The 16,868-nt window shown below is 48.3% G+C and overlaps 10 protein-coding genes across 10 annotated transcripts; 5 read left to right on the top strand and 5 right to left on the bottom strand.

Annotated features, from left to right (window-relative positions):
- Nucleotides 1-448: 448 nt before the first annotated feature.
- UA08_08880 (Protein sey1) lies at nucleotides 449-3,345 on the top strand (the record flags this gene model as incomplete). Its single annotated transcript, XM_020263928.1, has 4 exons — nucleotides 449-603; nucleotides 688-1,134; nucleotides 1,207-2,948; nucleotides 3,038-3,345. 4 exons carry the CDS (start codon nucleotides 449-451, stop codon nucleotides 3,343-3,345), a joined length of 2,652 nt encoding a protein of 883 aa, XP_020115979.1.
- Nucleotides 3,346-3,664: 319 nt separating this feature from the next.
- UA08_08879 (hypothetical protein) lies at nucleotides 3,665-4,991 on the bottom strand (the record flags this gene model as incomplete). Its single annotated transcript, XM_020263927.1, has 4 exons — nucleotides 3,665-4,312; nucleotides 4,371-4,448; nucleotides 4,518-4,745; nucleotides 4,803-4,991. The coding sequence occupies 4 exons, from the start codon at nucleotides 4,989-4,991 to the stop codon at nucleotides 3,665-3,667; spliced, it is 1,143 nt and encodes a 380-aa protein (XP_020115980.1).
- Nucleotides 4,992-6,145: 1,154 nt separating this feature from the next.
- On the top strand, nucleotides 6,146-7,141 carry UA08_08878 (hypothetical protein; the record flags this gene model as incomplete). The annotated part of the gene is made up of 1 exon (XM_020263926.1): nucleotides 6,146-7,141. The coding sequence occupies one exon, from the start codon at nucleotides 6,146-6,148 to the stop codon at nucleotides 7,139-7,141; it is 996 nt and encodes a 331-aa protein (XP_020115913.1).
- Nucleotides 7,142-7,337: 196 nt separating this feature from the next.
- UA08_08877 (hypothetical protein) lies at nucleotides 7,338-7,637 on the bottom strand (the record flags this gene model as incomplete). The annotated part of the gene is made up of 1 exon (XM_020263924.1): nucleotides 7,338-7,637. The coding sequence occupies one exon, from the start codon at nucleotides 7,635-7,637 to the stop codon at nucleotides 7,338-7,340; it is 300 nt and encodes a 99-aa protein (XP_020115912.1).
- Nucleotides 7,638-8,516: 879 nt separating this feature from the next.
- On the top strand, nucleotides 8,517-9,589 carry UA08_08876 (hypothetical protein; the record flags this gene model as incomplete). Its single annotated transcript, XM_020263923.1, has 2 exons — nucleotides 8,517-8,633; nucleotides 8,693-9,589. 2 exons carry the CDS (start codon nucleotides 8,517-8,519, stop codon nucleotides 9,587-9,589), a joined length of 1,014 nt encoding a protein of 337 aa, XP_020115905.1.
- Nucleotides 9,590-9,910: 321 nt separating this feature from the next.
- On the bottom strand, nucleotides 9,911-10,820 carry UA08_08875 (hypothetical protein; the record flags this gene model as incomplete). Its single annotated transcript, XM_020263922.1, has 2 exons — nucleotides 9,911-10,703; nucleotides 10,780-10,820. 2 exons carry the CDS (start codon nucleotides 10,818-10,820, stop codon nucleotides 9,911-9,913), a joined length of 834 nt encoding a protein of 277 aa, XP_020115904.1.
- A 612-nt stretch (nucleotides 10,821-11,432) lies between these two features.
- UA08_08874 (Transcription factor iws1) lies at nucleotides 11,433-12,890 on the bottom strand (the record flags this gene model as incomplete). Its single annotated transcript, XM_020263921.1, has 4 exons — nucleotides 11,433-11,679; nucleotides 11,745-12,223; nucleotides 12,274-12,353; nucleotides 12,449-12,890. The coding sequence occupies 4 exons, from the start codon at nucleotides 12,888-12,890 to the stop codon at nucleotides 11,433-11,435; spliced, it is 1,248 nt and encodes a 415-aa protein (XP_020115907.1).
- Nucleotides 12,891-13,207: 317 nt separating this feature from the next.
- Nucleotides 13,208-13,658, top strand: UA08_08873 (hypothetical protein; the record flags this gene model as incomplete). The annotated part of the gene is made up of 4 exons (XM_020263920.1): nucleotides 13,208-13,220; nucleotides 13,323-13,351; nucleotides 13,412-13,538; nucleotides 13,621-13,658. 4 exons carry the CDS (start codon nucleotides 13,208-13,210, stop codon nucleotides 13,656-13,658), a joined length of 207 nt encoding a protein of 68 aa, XP_020115906.1.
- A 370-nt stretch (nucleotides 13,659-14,028) lies between these two features.
- Nucleotides 14,029-15,538, bottom strand: UA08_08872 (hypothetical protein; the record flags this gene model as incomplete). The annotated part of the gene is made up of 3 exons (XM_020263919.1): nucleotides 14,029-14,136; nucleotides 14,200-14,797; nucleotides 14,898-15,538. The coding sequence occupies 3 exons, from the start codon at nucleotides 15,536-15,538 to the stop codon at nucleotides 14,029-14,031; spliced, it is 1,347 nt and encodes a 448-aa protein (XP_020115909.1).
- A 548-nt stretch (nucleotides 15,539-16,086) lies between these two features.
- UA08_08871 (NADH-ubiquinone oxidoreductase subunit) lies at nucleotides 16,087-16,769 on the top strand (the record flags this gene model as incomplete). The annotated part of the gene is made up of 4 exons (XM_020263918.1): nucleotides 16,087-16,106; nucleotides 16,168-16,395; nucleotides 16,462-16,594; nucleotides 16,671-16,769. The coding sequence occupies 4 exons, from the start codon at nucleotides 16,087-16,089 to the stop codon at nucleotides 16,767-16,769; spliced, it is 480 nt and encodes a 159-aa protein (XP_020115908.1).
- Between the last annotated feature and the right edge of the window lie 99 nt (nucleotides 16,770-16,868).

The raw sequence follows: 16,868 nt of genomic DNA, 5'->3' as shown, positions 1-16,868 counted from the left end.
TCCTGTCAGGAGACACGAGCCGTAGGGCATGCAGCGAAATACAAAACAAAAAACACAAGTCGGTATTCGTTGGGGCCGGTGGAGACCTCGGCTGCCCACAGAGATGGATGCCTGCGCCATCAGGCTCCCAACGGTTCTGCTAAGCTACGGAGTAATTACTCTAACTACGACATCCCTCCCTAACCTCACGACCTGTTGCATCATGCTCTGTGTTTTCCAACGCTTCTGATTGATTCTTTCCCCTGCATTGAATCTCGCGTGCTCTGCGTCAAGTGCTCAACTTACTTGCATGTGACCCCAACTCCCGGAACGTCACCGTCTCGCCACGATTGCTTTCTCCGCCCTTGATCTAGACTTTATACTCTGTCCCCATCCCCTACTACGATCTATCAACATTCCTTTCGCTCGCGCGCTGCAGACGACGATTCTTATCTTGCCGTAGCAAAGGATGACAGAGCAACGCCCACGCGCAGAGAGCAGGAGCCAGACTGCTCCCAGCCTGATTGGCACCAACGGCCACTTTGCGTCTGTGGGAAATGCCGCGCACGATCCCAAGGCTTACGAGCATGGCGTGCAGGTAATTGATGGGGATAAGGAGTTCAAGTGAGTGCTACTCCGCGACGCCTATCATGGATGTAGCTTCATGAGTATTCGCTAAATGCTGATGTGAACTTTCCCTCGACACAGTCCTAATTTGTCAAAATACCTCTCGCTCGAAGATGTTACGAATGCCGGTTTCAATTATCATCTGATATCCGTCTTCGGATCACAATCAACCGGCAAATCAACGCTGTTGAACCACCTCTTCGGCACCCAATTCTCGGTGATGTCTGATAGAGAGCGAAGGCAAACGACGAAAGGTATCTGGATGTCGAAAAACAAGACTAAGCATGACAGCCCCGATGAACGTATGGCCGAAAATATCTTGGTCATGGATGTCGAAGGCACAGATGGCCGTGAGCGAGGTGAAGACCAAGATTTTGAACGTAAAAGCGCCCTTTTTGCGCTAGCGACAAGCGAAGTGTTGATTGTCAACATTTGGGAACACCAAGTCGGGTTGTATCAGGGTGCCAACATGGGGCTGTTGAAGACAGTATTTGAGGTGAATTTGCAATTGTTCCTCAAGGATAAGAGGTACGGCCACCCAATCCCCTTTCAAATAACAAATAATTAGCTACGTATCTAGACTAAGAATCCTTGCTACAGCACGACCCATCGCTCTCTCCTTTTCTTCGTCATCCGTGATTTCATGGGCACTACGCCATTAATAAATCTGGAAAATACCCTCCTTGAAGATTTGTCTCGAATTTGGGCGTCGCTATCGAAACCCAAGGGTTTAGAGCGCTCAACCATTCATGACTATTTTGACTTTGCATTCTATGGTCTCCCACACAAGGGATACAAGCCCGAGGAATTTATAGCCGAGACAAAGAAGCTTGGAACGCGGTTCCGCGAAGGTCGAAAGGATCGCAAAGAGCAACTTGTCGGCTCATCTGTGGGAAACGGGATATTCTTGCCAGAGTATCACCGAAGAATCCCTGCTGACGGTTTTGCACACTATGCCGAGGGCATTTGGGGTCAGATTGTTAACAACAAAGATCTAGATTTACCTACACAGCAAGAGCTATTAGCTCAGTTCCGATGCGATGAGATTTCCAGAGAAGTCATCATAGCGTTTGATGAAGCAATCGTTCCTTTCGAAGACAAGCAAGTTGCGGGTGTCCGTGCTGGTGCACCGCTTATCATCGGTGGATTGGGCGCAGCTATGCGGAATGCGAGGATGAAGGCCACCAAGAACTTTGAAACAGAGGCTAGTCGCTATCACAAGGGTGTCTATCAACGAAAACGGGCTGAGCTGGAGGGCAAACTTGACACCAGATTAAAAGGACTTTTCCAAGGTCAGCTCAGTGCAGCTCACAAATCAGGAGTCAAAGACTTCAGCGACGCTGTATCCAACGCTGTCAAGGCCGGTCAAAAGAGGGGTGCAAGCTATGACTTTGCAGAAATTGTCAAGCAGGAAACTAAAGCTGCTCTTGAAAGATTCGAAAAGGAAGCTCGCGCGTCTGTTGTTGAAGGCACCACATGGAGTAATTATAAGCAGGAGCTAAGTTTGTACAAGAAAGATCTTGCAGAGATCAGTGGACAATTGCGACGTGACGAGATGCGGCGACTTGCTACAAGAGTGGAGCGATGGGTACGTTCTCGTCTCTCAGACTCGGTTAGCTTGGAATTCAACTCGCTTGGCTCTGGACGAGGCGGCTCTGGTGCACCGGAAACTGGAGACAAGCCCGTGGAGAAGCAGATATGGGACCGCATTTGGAATCTCTTCGTCGAGACTGTTCTGGATGCAGAGCGGCGATTCACCGACCGTGCCACAAGCTTTGATGCTAGCGTTGACGAAGTGGACGTTGGCCTTTGGCGGCTCCGGAGAAAGTCCTGGGGTGTCTTGCGTACCAAAGTTGAAGAGGAAATGATGGAAGGCAACCTGTTATTAAAGCTTCGTGAAAACTTTGAGGACAAATTCCGTTATGACGAAGCGGGCGTACCGCGTATATGGCGCCCGACAGACGACATTGAAGGACTCTATACTCGAGCTCGCGAGTCTACTCTCACATTGATTCCTCTCTTGTCAAAGTTCCATCTGGCAGAAACCAATTCTCCACCTCCACTCGATCGTTGGGTTGGCCACACTCCCAGTTCGGCCACTGCTGCCGATGAAGAAGATCTAACACCTATCGGAGGCGTGGATGAAGACGAGGGGAAATCTCTACAAGAGGAGGTCACCATCCTCAACGACGCTAAGCGTCAGGATCTGACTGTGCGCTTCAAAAAGGCTGCCGATGGGGTTTATGTCGAAGCCAAGCGTAGTGCTATCGGCGGCATCACGCAGGTTCCGCTCTACTTTTATGGGCTATTACTTGCACTTGGTTGGAACGAGATCTGGGCTGGTAAGTTCTGCCTCTTTATCTAACATGCCTTGGTGGTAAATGATAAAGCTTTTCGGAATAATGCTTATCTAAAATCTTGTTTATTCTAGTCCTCCGCAACCCGGCATACTTCTTCCTCCTTTTCGTGTGTGCAGTCGGCGCATACATCACCTACCAACTCAATCTCTGGGGACCCATCCTGAAAATGGCAGATGCAGCGTCAAGACAAGCCCTGGAGGAGTTGAAGAAACGACTACGCGAGTTTCTGGAAGCGTCCGATACTGGACGTCAGGCTATTGCCATGTCTGCAAATGCTAAGAACACGACTTCATGGCGAGGTGCAGAAGAGTATGAGATGAGCTCCTTGAACAGAGGAGGAAAGAAGGTTGACGAAGATGATGAGAACGATGACATCTAGATTCTAGTTGTTGTCTTCCCCTCCTCTTATTCCGTTTTTCTCAACGCCTGTTTTTATTATATGAGTTAATGAATGCCGCGATGTGAGTTGCAGCAATGGAAAGGTATACTTGACTGGCGTGATTGATGTAATTAAGGCTCATTAGATACGGAGGTATATATCTGGATGCTACGTAGCAACAAACCCTGTACTAATGAAATTTGTTCATCGTCATGTACTCCTGATTGTCAGTACTATATAGACTACACAGCTAGACCAAGGTATCTAATATGCACACATTTATCCAGCTAAAGAAGATATAAAAAAAAGATAGAGAGTATCATCCCAGACACAAGCCCTCGCTCAACGGCTGCACGTATTTCTCCCAATCCCCTATCTCTACCGGACTGATCCCTCGTTCCTGATCCGAACTTCGACCGGCACCAGCACCAGCACCAGCACTATCAGTATCACAATGATCATCAAGATCTCTTCTCTTCCAAACACTTTCCACAATATCCTTGACGCGTCTCAGAACGCCTCTGGCTACCAGAGCACGTCGCTCTTTCGCAAGAATGTCAAACTGATCCAAGAACCAGACGCGCTCCTCATCATTGCCTGTTGAATACACGGCGCCTACAAACAATGGCCACAGGTGGGCGGATCGAAGATGATTGGGCGAGAGTTGCCGAGTATACTTGATTATCTGTTCAATAAGGCCTCGTGCCCGTGCAGAATGTGGGTTTAGAGAGCGGAGTGTTGCTTGGAAGTACAACGTGGCAGAGGTCTGAATTAGCAAGGATGTATTGTGGAGGATTGTCGTTTCGTCGAGGTATTTCGAGTATGGTTCTGAGGTTTCTGGCGATGGGTGGGAGACAGATGGCAGCTGGAAATAGATGGATGGAAGGCGTTGGGTGACCGTATCTATATGTTTTTCCAACTCTAACGTTTCTGCGTACCATGCATCACTTTCGATTTGTGGATTTCGCTATGATGAATGAACATTAGCGAGGTTTGTGGGTAGGTAGTCTTGGTGCAGGTCTTACCATGTCTCTTGATAAATCGGTGATTCTTGAGATTACACCGACCAATTCATATGAGCACCCAATTGAAGGATCGATATGCTTTTGGTTACAAAAAGAGGATTAATACGCTTACTTCTACGTTCTTCCCGGAGCAGCTGCAGTTCTCACCTCACTCGAATCTACCGGTACCATTTCGTGCTTGATTTTCGCAACTTTGCCGCAAGCTGTGCGGCCCAAAGCATCCTTGACGAGGAAGAACCTGGAAACGAATTCGATGACCTGAGGACTGAGTTTTGTCAAAACTGACGTCGGTGACGAGCCCCTGGATGCCAAGCGCATAAGATCAAGTGCAGCACTAAGATGTATTGACCATGATACCTGGCAGTTATCCGAGATCTGACGAGAAACATTAGACGATAGTTTATTCAACAGAAGAATAAAAGAGAAACTTACCTCAAACATACAAAGCATCAAGATGACAATTACATTCGCATTACTAGCGGCTGCAATGTCATTCAGTGCAATTTGTTCCCGGATGAGTTGCATGGTACGTTGCTTGTGTCGCAGGGCTATAGGGTAGTAATGAGGTTTTCCTGTTATTGCAGTGAGTGACAAGGCACTGAGAGCAAGAACCATATGCATGACTAATTCGCTTTCATTTGCCAGGGGAAGAATCAAGTTGCGGAAGAGATTCGACGAAGAGTCAAGAAGTGGGATGGAATGGGAGAGAGATCTGTCGTCTAATAACCAACAATATCAACCAATCAGCCTGTAACAGAGACTCAAGAATGAGCAGGAGCTGCTTACAGTAATCGAAAAGAAGTCTGCTCATGCCATGCTCTCTTTCATTATTTGCAAGATGTAATGTCGGCGTCCCGGTTGGCGATTTATTTAACGGCGTCTCTGTTCTCCACGCAAGCCCTCCTTCAAAATCGAGTCCATCTACCATTGGCACTAACAACGCGCCCTCTATATCAGACATAAACGTATTCACGAAATGCTTTCCACCTTGACCTTGGGGAAAGTGTAGCCACTTCGACGGTTTTGAGACGGATAGACCAACACGGTCAGCGCGTGTCGTGCGCCCATGCTTGATGCCGCGTTTGCGCGAATCATCCTCCCATTGGAGATGGACGCCATAGATACACTGTCTGTTGTCATTGTGGCAGCGGTTACAGATGGGTTTGTTCTCTGTTCAGAGCGTCAGTTCCTTCGTCCGGTGGGAATCTGACGGCAGGAGGCTACACTGACCGGGACAGCGTAGTTTACGTTTCTTGCAGGTAAGACAGCCGGCACGGGAGTGTGTGACTCTGCGTCCGGAGCGGCTTGGCGGTTGATTTGACTCTAGTATCATCTGCGATTGAGATTGATGCTGTAGCCAGGATGGAGTTGGAGTTGTACTGTACGTAGTTGTCGTGCGAGAACTTGGGAGGACGAAAGAAGGTTGTCTGGTGGGGCGGAGGTTCTCCGATCCATACTGCCTACCTCTACAGTGCCTGCAGTGCCTACTACCTGGATATGTATACGTCCTCCCCTTGCATAGAGTCTCATCTCTACGCTCAATTCTATGATCTATACCGGCATCTGATGATAGAAGTCAACCTGTGTGCCCCCCACTCCGGACGGAGCATCTCCGATATCAAATTGGGGTGAGGGGCACAGCTATCTTGACCGCGCCGGAGGGAATGCCGCGATGGCTCCTGGTTTTATATATAAACCATCGTGCCCTTTTTGTTTCCCTTTCTGTTCTTTGTACAACTGCCTAGATACACTACCTGACCGTGGCAGCATCCAAAATGCCCTCGTCATCAGCGCCTCTTCCTGCAACATACGAGGATCTCCCCAATCCTCGCCAGTACTGGCCAGCGCCCGCCGGCTCCTACGAAGAGGGTCTTGGAATGCTCCGTATCCTGACCCCCGAGGTTGTAGCCTCAGCAGCGCGCAATGAAATCCAAACGGGAGAACGAGTGTGCCTAAACTGGGAGCTTGAAAACCTCGATCCCCCGGGCTTCGGCCGTCGTCCATTCAACCACGTTATCAAAGTCGTGGAGTCTAGCAATGGCTCCGCGCTCGACGACGAGTACCACTTCAACCCGCAGCAGTCTTCTCAATGGGACGGCTTGAGGCATCATTCTGGCCCATGGCCCAATAACAAAACAGAGGAGAAGAAATTGTGGTATGGCGGCACCACACTCGACGAGATCATCAACACAGACTCTGGCCGAATCGGAATGGGACACTGGGCCAAGAAGGGCATTGCTGGTCGCGGCGTCTTGCTTGACTATGCTTCTTGGGCTGAACGCACAAAGGGCTTGAAGCCTAATTTTGCCTTGACTCAGCACAGGATCTCGCTTGACGATCTTCTCGCCATTGCAGAGGAGTCTAATATCAAGTTCCAACACGGCGACATTCTGTTTGTTCGTGTCGGTCTGCCGAGTACTTGGAACGGAATGACGGATGAAGAGAGAAAGGCATACGCGCAACAAGAAACGCCTCAACACGCAGGAGTTGAGCAATCTGAGCGCGTGCTCAAATGGCTTTGGAACAACCATTTCTCAGCCGTGGCGGGCGATGCCGTCAGTTTTGAGGTTTTCCCTGCCATGGAAGGTGACTTTGATCTACATCATCACATCTTGGCCGGATGGGGTATGCCTATCGGCGAGATGTTTGACTTGGATGGTTTGGCTGAGCTGTGCAAGCAGCATAAAAGGTGGTCTTTCTTCGTTAGTAGTAGTCCGTTGAATTATGCCCGAGGTGTGAGTAGTCCGCCGAACTGTATGGCTATTTTTTAAGTCTACTGAGTTATAGAAATAATCAATGAATACAAATGTTGAATGGGAATTGTATGAATGCTAGCTCGAGATTGGCACGATAACGCGCACGAAATATTCACGCCAAGTATGTAACCAGCAACACGATTTTCTTTCTCATTTAGTCCACCACTAACAGTGTACGTCTCGCATAGTATTGAGGGTCTCTGTTTGCTTCTCAATCCGAAGACTTGTCGTCGCCTGTATTTCCCTGTTCGGTCTGCACATCAATGTCGTGCGTGTCGTCAATGGTACTGAGAGTCTCCGGTTGGTTGACGTTCTGGAGACTAGATATGGCCGCACTATCCGGTTCGGAATCACCACCGGGGCAATCTGTCTCGTTGATGGTATCGAGAGTCTGCTTGTGCTTGCTGTTCTGGCGATTTGCCTGAATGTTTTGCTCGTCTTGGATCATGTCTCGAATTTCGCTGATGATATCGTCGGTCTGTGTTTGCTTGTCGATGTAGCGGTTGGGCATGGTTGTGCTCTCCCGTTGGGACATCTTTCCAGCAATGGAGGCCAGCAAATGCCGAAAACTTCTGCAGGAAGCTGATCCGGAGCTGAAGCCAGATCTTGATTGGAATAGCAGTATGGAGTAGTGGTGTGGTTGAGGAAATCAGATCTTGCGCGACAATTGAACCATATATAAGAGGTGGAATAGAATGTTTGTCATACAGACAACAAAACACGTCTATCCATGAGTCTTTTCACTCATTGTGTTGAAAGAGCAACCTCTGTCCTTGTATACTTTGAGTGTCATATGCAGTTTGCCTTGTGTCTGGCTTCTTTCACTGGCCAGGCATACAAGCCTGTAGCCACATTCTTTAAAAAGCGTTTCATACAAAGATGGCCAGTCATTGTTCAGCATAATGTTCGGAAGTTATTGTACGTACAGCAAGCATAGTGCTAGCCCTAAAGCACGGCGGTCAGCGGTTATATGCATTTAACGCAGAGATATAGCTCCCTCTGTTGACACCACTGAATCTCTGCTGTACTGGTCTTTGTAGCCATGGCTAGCATTAGCATTGCTGGTTGCTCAAACCCTGGGCGCTCTTTCAAAGCGAACATTGCCTTTCTCTGATGAGTACGAACAACGCAGATGGACCAGAAAGGAATGTGCAGGAGACCGAGCCAAAAGAGGAAGTTGCCGCGACGGGCCAAGACCGAGGTTGTCGGCCCGGCGAAAAGTGAATCCGCTGAAGAAAGTTGAAGCAAGCAACGTCGCTCAACAAATTCTGGGGTTTGCACGATCTCCAGAGCGATTTGACCTTTGCGAAGCTGGTGCAAGGTCAGTCAACATATTCCCGCGTTGAATTGACGCCGTCCGGTGGCATCATCACTCTGACGGCATCCAACAATGGCTCTACTATCCACACTCAGTGACTCTTCGTTATGCGCATCGCTTCTCTCGTGGAAGACGCTTGCCGTGCTATTTGCTTTTATCAACCGAAAATCTCTCCCTCTCGCGTGGACTGTACGTACAGCCTCGCACCGCATCCCAAATTGTAGAGCTAACCAACCGATTTCTAACAGGTGGGAATATGGTACAACGTTTTCCGAAGATACCGCCGAGATGCGACCAAGTTCACATTTGAATGCAACAACAAACCTCTCAATCTCAAAGGGCGTGCGACTCACCCAGTCTTCGCCGCCGCCACAGTCACCAGCTACACATCGCTGTTAGAAACGGATTACAACCTCCACAAATCGAATAGCACGTATTTTGCCGATATGGATATTTCACGCACAGCCTGCGTTACGCCGCTGTATACCCCTGGCGCGGGGATCGTGAGTAAAGAGCTAGACGAAGAAATCGCCGCTGCCGCAGTAGCTGAGGGGAAACCCCGACCAAAGAAGACATTGCCCATGTACATTGCTCTGGGCGGGACATACTGCACATTCAAGCGCGAAATCAAGCCCCTGGAACGATTCCAACTGAAATCGCACGTGGCTGCTTGGGACGAGAAGTGGATGTACATTATAACCTATTTTCTGAAAGCCGAAAAGAAAAAGGGCGAAGGACCGGTGCTGGCGGCAATTGGGTTGAGCAAATATTGTTTCAAAAAGGGTCGTTTGACAGTCCCCATTGAGCGTGTCCTTAGGGCTAGTGGTTATCTACCTGAGAGACCAGATGCTGCTGCTGTGACAGCAGGGTCAGAAAAGGATATCTCGAGCACAGCAACCCCAGGCACTCAAGACGGTTTGATTGACACTACCCTTGACGAGGTGAAGCTTGTGGAAGAGGTATCCAAGCTCGGTGACCATGCTCCCGAAGTGCTGCACAAGCAACAGAAAGAGAATGCAGCTGCATGGACCGAAGAAGAATGGTCATGGGAACGCATTGAGGAGCAGCGCAAGAAGGGCCTTGAAATGGTTCATGGGTTTATATCCCTGGATAACATGCTTTTCGAAGAATGGAAGAGCGGCTAATCTACCTTAAAAAGAGAGTTTTACATCTGGAGTGGCTTGTATAGTATTTGCGTTTTCGTCCATGGATTGATACTGTTAGGGCTATTAATAGATAATTAGATCAATGTATAAACAACGATGTAATTGAAATTAATTGCAGGTTTATCTATACAAATATAATACTTAGCTCGCTGTCACAAAAGTTCAGAACGCCTCCGGAAACCCATGCAAATCGTTAATGTTAAAACGAAAAATAAAAAAAAAAGGTATATCAGAAAGAGTAGAGATTCGTGAAGGCCCAACTTTTATAAACTTTTTGAGTCGATCGCGTTGGGTCTGCTCTTACTGGCTCCCGCCCTTCTCTTCTTTCACCTCCTTTGCATCTTCCTCCTCTTTCTCGTCTTTCTTCTCCTCCTGAGCCTTCTCTCCAGATGCCTTGACGGCTTGTGTCACTGGACCCTCTTGCTGTTCCTTGTGCTCATTGCTGTACAAAGACTTATGGCGCTGCTTGAGTTTCTCCTCTTCTGCGGCAACCATATCCTGCCATAGATCGGCGGTCTCATCATGTTTCTGATGGTGCAGCTCCGGCTGCTCTTTTTGCTCCTTGATGGCATCACGACCCTTCTTAGCTGTCTCTAGCAGACCCCTTCCTTTGCGCTGATCGTGGATCTCGAAAGCAGCACTAGCACACATAACCGCCAGCGTCAACCCCTGAGCATACACACGGGCCTGCACAATCTTCTGCTGTCCCGACAAATACGGGTTTCGTCCAACCAACACAAAACTTCCGACGATCGAGGCGACCCATGTTGCACCGATAATCTTGTATTTCTCCTCCCGCGCCCAGGCGCCTAGCCGATTGCCAAAGGACATTTGTGCAAGCTCTTCCCTTCTCAGTCTCTCCTCGCGATTCTCAAGGTATCGAAGGTTAACGTTGCGCTCGGCCTCGAATTGGCGAGAGGCATGGTCAGCAGCAACAATGCCGACAAAGGTTCCCGACGAAGTCACCAGGAAAGCTTTCATGGGAAGTGTCAGGTTACGGATGGTGTGGAAACGGCGAGAGGCGGCCAGGACACCAGCCCATCCACCGACGAGACCGAGGACAGTACCAAAGGAACCGCCTTGGAGTACTGACCTGTATGATTCAACTACGTTAGTGGTTCGTTCGACTGGGGAGGAGGCGGATGTATGAGAAACTCAATTGTACGTACCGGTAGTGGGCGGCCTCTTCTTCCTTTGTTAAGAGCTTCATGATGTCGGTGTGTTGTATGAAAAATGCGAGAAAGCAAGTGTCTTAATGAGGTGTGTACGTTGAATATGGATTGGCTGACTGGCAATGGCGATTTCTTCTTCTTTTAAGTAGGTAACTGTGACGGAAGAGGCGGCCGGTGTCGATTACTGCAGGGTCGCATACGTAACCGGAATTTTCTCTTGTAGTGTTTCCTCCTTGGGCCTAGTCCGGATAATCGGAACGGGCCGCCGAGTCTGCGCCGAGCCACCTCCGTTTTATTTTCTCTTCGATATTGTTTGTATATATAGAGAACGAGATCAGAATGCTGAACACCATGGCAATGAGATGACTATGTTGGCAACTATAATACACGTATTCAAAATCTCATTCCTATGCTCATCTTCGAGACCTGCTATCACTGAAATATCCGCATGCCAAACACCGTAAACTCCCCCCAAAAGCCATTGCGCCGAATGAGAAAACAGAACGTTTCTTAGGGCATTCCATCTGCGATTGAAACCAGACATGGCCCCTAAGACACGCCCAGAATAGAATTGAGAATCACTTGAGTAGTAACAGTGAGAAGAGAAGAAAAAGATAGAAGATTTGTATGGTCCAAAAATGTTTCATCATCTACCTGCGAGATGGTTTACCAGCATTCAACTGGCGCGCCTTCATTCGTCGGAAACGATCTTCTCCACTGGCTCCAACAGGACGAGCGAATTTGTTGTCTTGTACCACCGTTGAGCGAGGAACAATACTGTACGAAGTATGTCCCATCTCACGACGAGCACGGTTGGCCAAACGGGGTGGTAGGAGTTCGCGTGCACGTGCTTCTTCGGCAGTTTGCTGCGCGATATTGGCACGATTGACCAAACGTCTGTGCAGCTGTTAGTAAACCCTTCAAGCTTCAATCAGACATCAACAAGGGAAAGAATGGCTCACGTTGGATCAAAATCGACTTCCTCGTACACACGCTTTGAATAATCATCAGATCGTTGGAGAATCGGTCGAGTCCAGTCAGCCAAGAGACGCTCGGCTTGTCGCTTGATCTTCAACTCCGGGCGTTTGCTCTTGGTGTAAAAGACTATCACTTTTCCGATTCCACTTGCAACGAGTGAATCTTTGTTGATCGGAAGCTTGCCCAGAACATCCATCAGGTCACGTTGAATATTGTAGGCAGGAAGCTCGCCGTCGTCGAGTGGTTCCAAAAAGAACTTGACAGCTTCTAAAAGATTGATTTCCGGGTCAACAAGACTGGCCGTATACTGGTTGCGATTCAAAAGATTCAAGACTTCCGGTAGCATCTTAAGTTTGTGCATGGCTGGTTGGCCTTGACGGCGGGCTTCGGCATCAATTCGAGCTGCGTCTGTCATACGTCTCCGCATATCTTCGATTTCCTGATCTGCCATTTGTTCAAGATCCTGCATCTATCAGTATATATAGTAGAAATCAAACGGTGAGAGTCGCATACAATTCCGTCGGCTTTTCTCCTTCGTCTCGTCTTCTGCTTCATAGCGGCGTCCATGGCACGATCCAATGCACGGCGGCGTCCTGCATCATCGTCAGCAAAAATGGCCATAAACATTACAGTTATAAATGATTTTTTTTCTTCTGAAAAGAAAAAAGAAAATCTTTGTCAAACTGACTTTCTTCAGGACTAAGGGTCTCATCGTCTTCTGGAGTAGCCTCTCGTCTGGACTTCGCTGTTCTGCGACGACCCTGTTTCCCCTCAGCAGATTCAGCATCGGAGTCCCTTTGCTGGCGCTTCTTCTTTTCTCGACGACCTTCCTTCCTCTTTCTTGTTCCCCCTTCTTCATCTTCACGTCTCTTGCGCTTGTGGCGACCAATAAGTTTTAGATTCTCCGCATCGACGTCGAGTGCTGGACGATCCTCAATATCAACATCATCCGGATTAAAGTCTTCAAACTGCGCCTCATCAACTTCTGACAGTACGGACTCGTCATCTGAAAGGCCTAGGTCTAGGTTTATGCCTGTGTCTCCATTGTCGTTGAGATCATCGAGTTCGGCTCGGACCTCGTCACGGTCAGTCGCAGGCAACTCAGCCTGAGGCTCTGGCGATGCCGACATTTTTTCGACTAATGGTCCCCTGTCAAGGGAGCTTATCGAGGGATGGATAAAGCGATGTTCTGAAAGAGGCTCGATGGGTTGCGAGGTGAGCGTGGCTGTGAAGAGAAGAAAGTTTGGCAGGAGGTCGGAAGTAAAGATGGTCCGTGCTTGCTTCCGCCCGCAGACTCATTCATTCATTCATTTACTCACTCAGCTCTGCCATCAATCCGTCAAACACAGCTCTTCTCAGCAACTAATTGTCTCTCGCTCCTTCGAATTCCTATTGATATCGTATTTTTCCGAAGTTTCCAATAACCGAGCTTCCAAGTGCTTTCAGAATGTTTGGCGGAGGTAAGATCTGACGAAGCTTAAATCTCAGCACATCTTTTATTGCCTAGCATACTATCAGTATTATCTCAGTTCAAGTTCGCTGACTCTATTTTGGGCGCACAGAGCAGCAACTTTCCAAGGAGGAGATCAAGGTACATTATCGCCCTTTTCCGTTTTCCGAGGTGTTTGATCAAAACTTTCACGCCTAAAAGCAACACCACTCCTTCATGGCATCCAATGGGATATTGAAATTGACTCTGGGTTACCAACAGGCCGGCGAGGTTGAAGCACAGCAAACCGTTCAATTCGCAGTCGTCGGCGGCATTCTCCTCTACCTCTGTAAGTACATATCAATACGATATGACCCCTCTATATGCCAGCACCTCGCATGCTAATACACGGTTTCTAAACGAACCAACAGCGCCCTTCGCAATTGACTTTGCCAAGAAGTTCCTATAAAATGTCAGCTCATTTTGCTCTTCATGACTGTCTTATTAAAACTTGATGTCGGATTTTGTTGGCCTGGGATGAGCTAGAGCTCGATCGATCTTCATGTATTATTAGTAGAACTTTTATTGATTTGGTATATCTATCTTTCGTCTTCTATGCCCATATTGAAACATGTTATAAAATTTTTAATTCATCCCATGCAATCACCGCTAACTAGAAGTGCAAAAGAAAGCAAAAAAAGAAAACCGCTCCAACGCCTGTTCTTTGATCCCACACACATGATATTTGTTCTTACAACAAGATAAAATCTCAAAAGAGGTATTGCAAAACAAAATAGATAGGGAAAAAGAAAGCAGCTTAAATACGTTAATAATAAACCCTACTGGCTATTTGTACCAGCAATAGCCTGCGCCTCATCCAATTCTTTGCGTATGGACACCAATTCCTTCTGCAAGTGTTGGATTTGAGCGGCGTAGTCTTCAAGAATCTATTGTAAAAAATCGTTAACCATTTTCTCTTTTGGCAGAATTTCGGAAATAGGTCTTCATACCTTCTTGGCTGTTTTGATGACATTCTCGTCAAGCGACTCCTCCCCATTGGTTGCTTTAGTAGATGCAGATCTGTCTATTTCTGCAGCTAGGCGTCTCGAGTGTTCACGAATAGCAAGCATTCTTGCCCAGATTTCTTCAGCTCTTCCAGTTATGGAGGGATCGAAGATGGATCGTTCAAGTTGGACTAGTTTCTTCTTGAGTTCTTCTTCGGCATCATCCATGGCATAACCGCGATTCCGCAGGATTTGAGTTTTCGCGGCAAGAGAAAGACAGCGCTGACTTAAAACAAGGTGTTTCCGTCGGCAATCGGCAATCCTCACAGAAATCTTTAAATCATGCCGAGAAAGGAGGTCCGTTAAGCACTGGTTGATCTCGTGTAGACGGCTTTGCATCATGGTAAGAAAATCTTTCTGTCGCTGAGCACGCTTTCCTAGCTCCCAAAATCCTTTCACGAGGACTGGGACATAGCCAGGGCCTGGCCGAGATTTCAATGCTTCCTCCCATTTCGTTGCATCATCCTCCGGTCCAGGCTGGTAAAAGGGCGCCTGATCCTCGCCGACAAAATTGTAAAGATATGTGCGGAAAGGTGATGACTGGCTGGTCGGGTCCCATTTATCCTTGATTATTTCCATCTGTGCTGGTACCGTGCGGTGGACTTTGGAAAGAAAGAAGTTGTTAGCTACATACAGTCACGTACTAGAAAGAGAACTTGCCTCCCGTAATCGCACGACCAGGTGACCATAGCGAAGATCCTAGCTGTGACTGATTCAGTGTTTGTCCCAACTGCGGCTGTTGTTGACTTTGCTGAGCTTGCTGCTGTTGATTCGAGAAGAGGGACCCTCCACCCAGCAGTGATTGCTGTTGCGCCGGTTGTGTTTGTTGTTGTGCATTGTTCGTCGCACCGAACAGACTAGTTCCTGGCTGTTGCGGCTGCTGTGTAGCTCCTCCAAACAGGCTGCCTGCTGGCTTCTGCTGAGTACTTGCACCAAAAAGACTGGTCGACTGCGGCTGGGTTTGCGTCTGCTGACCCCCGAATAAACTACCAGCAGGTTTACTCTGCGTCTGAGTTGATCCAAAAAGGCTTGGAATTTGTTGCTGCTGTGATTGATTTGCTGTAGAACCAAACAACCCCGTACCACTGGATGGTTGATTCGTATTCGAGCCAAACAAGCTCGTCCCTGTGGCCGGTTTGCCCTGCGTGTTACCGAAAAGCGAACCCCCAGTGGAGGGTTGCTGTGTATTACCAAACAAACTGGGTGCTTTATTCGCGGTGTTACCGAACAGGCCACCAGACTGTGGTTGTTGCTGTTGTTGCGGTTGCGCACCGAATAGCGACATGATGGTTTTTGTATTGGGCAATGTACGATGGAATGAAGAGACGCGAATGGCAGGAAAATGCTGCCAGAAAGAAACCAGAGTACTCCAAAAGAATGACTAGGTCAGCATGGCAGTCAAGGGCTATAAGCCGGGTGGTTTGGGCGTGTTCAAAAAGCTGGTCGAGGAACTCTAACGCGGAGCTCGTTCGAAGCCAAAGAAAAACATCCCAGCATGCGGTACGGTCACGTGATCTCGCTGCGATTGCCAATCGCCCAGGTTTGCCAGCAGCGACGACTTAATGAAACACAGGCCGGAGAGTAAAGAACAATTTATTTGTCCATCAATCGAAAAGAATGCCAATCTCCCATTCCACTCGTGCAATTGCTCGCGTTTCTTCTCATCTCACAGTTGGACTGTTTATGTAAGCATCTACAGCTCCGGCAAGGCACGCACCAATCAGAAGGCGGCTAAAGGGTTTGACGTGAACTTCGCAGCTCGTCCACTTCCGACGTCGTCTGCACACCCAAGTTGGAATTGAACACCAACAAGCCCCTCGCACAACCATCAAGATGGCGGCCAGACAGCCTCAGTATGCCACGCAATTACCTACCCCGTCGAAACTTGCGAATTCTAATCACTCATCCGAATAGGTTCAACCAACACATTCTCGTCGACACAACGCCTATGCCCGAAGGCATCCCCAAGGTCCAAGAAATCGGCGCTACCTCTGCTCCGCTGATGAGCGCATCTTTCTTCATTGGTGACCGCTGCCAGGCTTATAACGATGATTATATGAAGTGCAAGGCCGAGGCCAATGGGCGAGGAGAGTTTGAGTGTCTCAAGGAGGGCCGCAAGGTCACCCGCTGCGCCGCGAGTGTGTATGTATACACTACTGGCGGATTGTTTTGGTGAAAACAGGTGGCCTGGTACTGATTTTATAACAGGATCAAGGACATCAATACCCACTGCTTGAAGCAGTTCAATGCCCACTGGCAATGTCTCGAAAATAACAACCACCACATGTGGGAGTGTCGGAAACCGGAGATGGAATTGAACAACTGCGTATTCGAGAAGCTGGTCCGTTTTTCTACATCGCTATCAATGTCGCTCGTCATTCAGATCACCCAGATACTAACAGATATGTTGTTAACAGGGACTCAAGAAGACTATTCCCGGAACACCGGAAAACGTGACTCCCGTCCATTTGCGACCAAAGCAAATCTATGCCCAGTATCCTGGAAACCAATATTAGAAAAACCAAATATCATCTCTTGAACAAACTCGCGCATTGATTGTGTCCGCCTTTATTTCCCTTGTTGTTTGTTAAGTAGAATGTGTGTAAATATTAGCC

This window comes from Talaromyces atroroseus (genome assembly GCF_001907595.1).
Source record: "Talaromyces atroroseus strain IBT 11181 chromosome Unknown scaffold_16, whole genome shotgun sequence".
Lineage (NCBI taxonomy): Eukaryota > Fungi > Ascomycota > Eurotiomycetes > Eurotiales > Trichocomaceae > Talaromyces > Talaromyces atroroseus.
The sequence above is the reverse complement of the archived record's forward strand: the minus strand, read 5'-3'. Positions and strand labels throughout refer to the sequence as shown.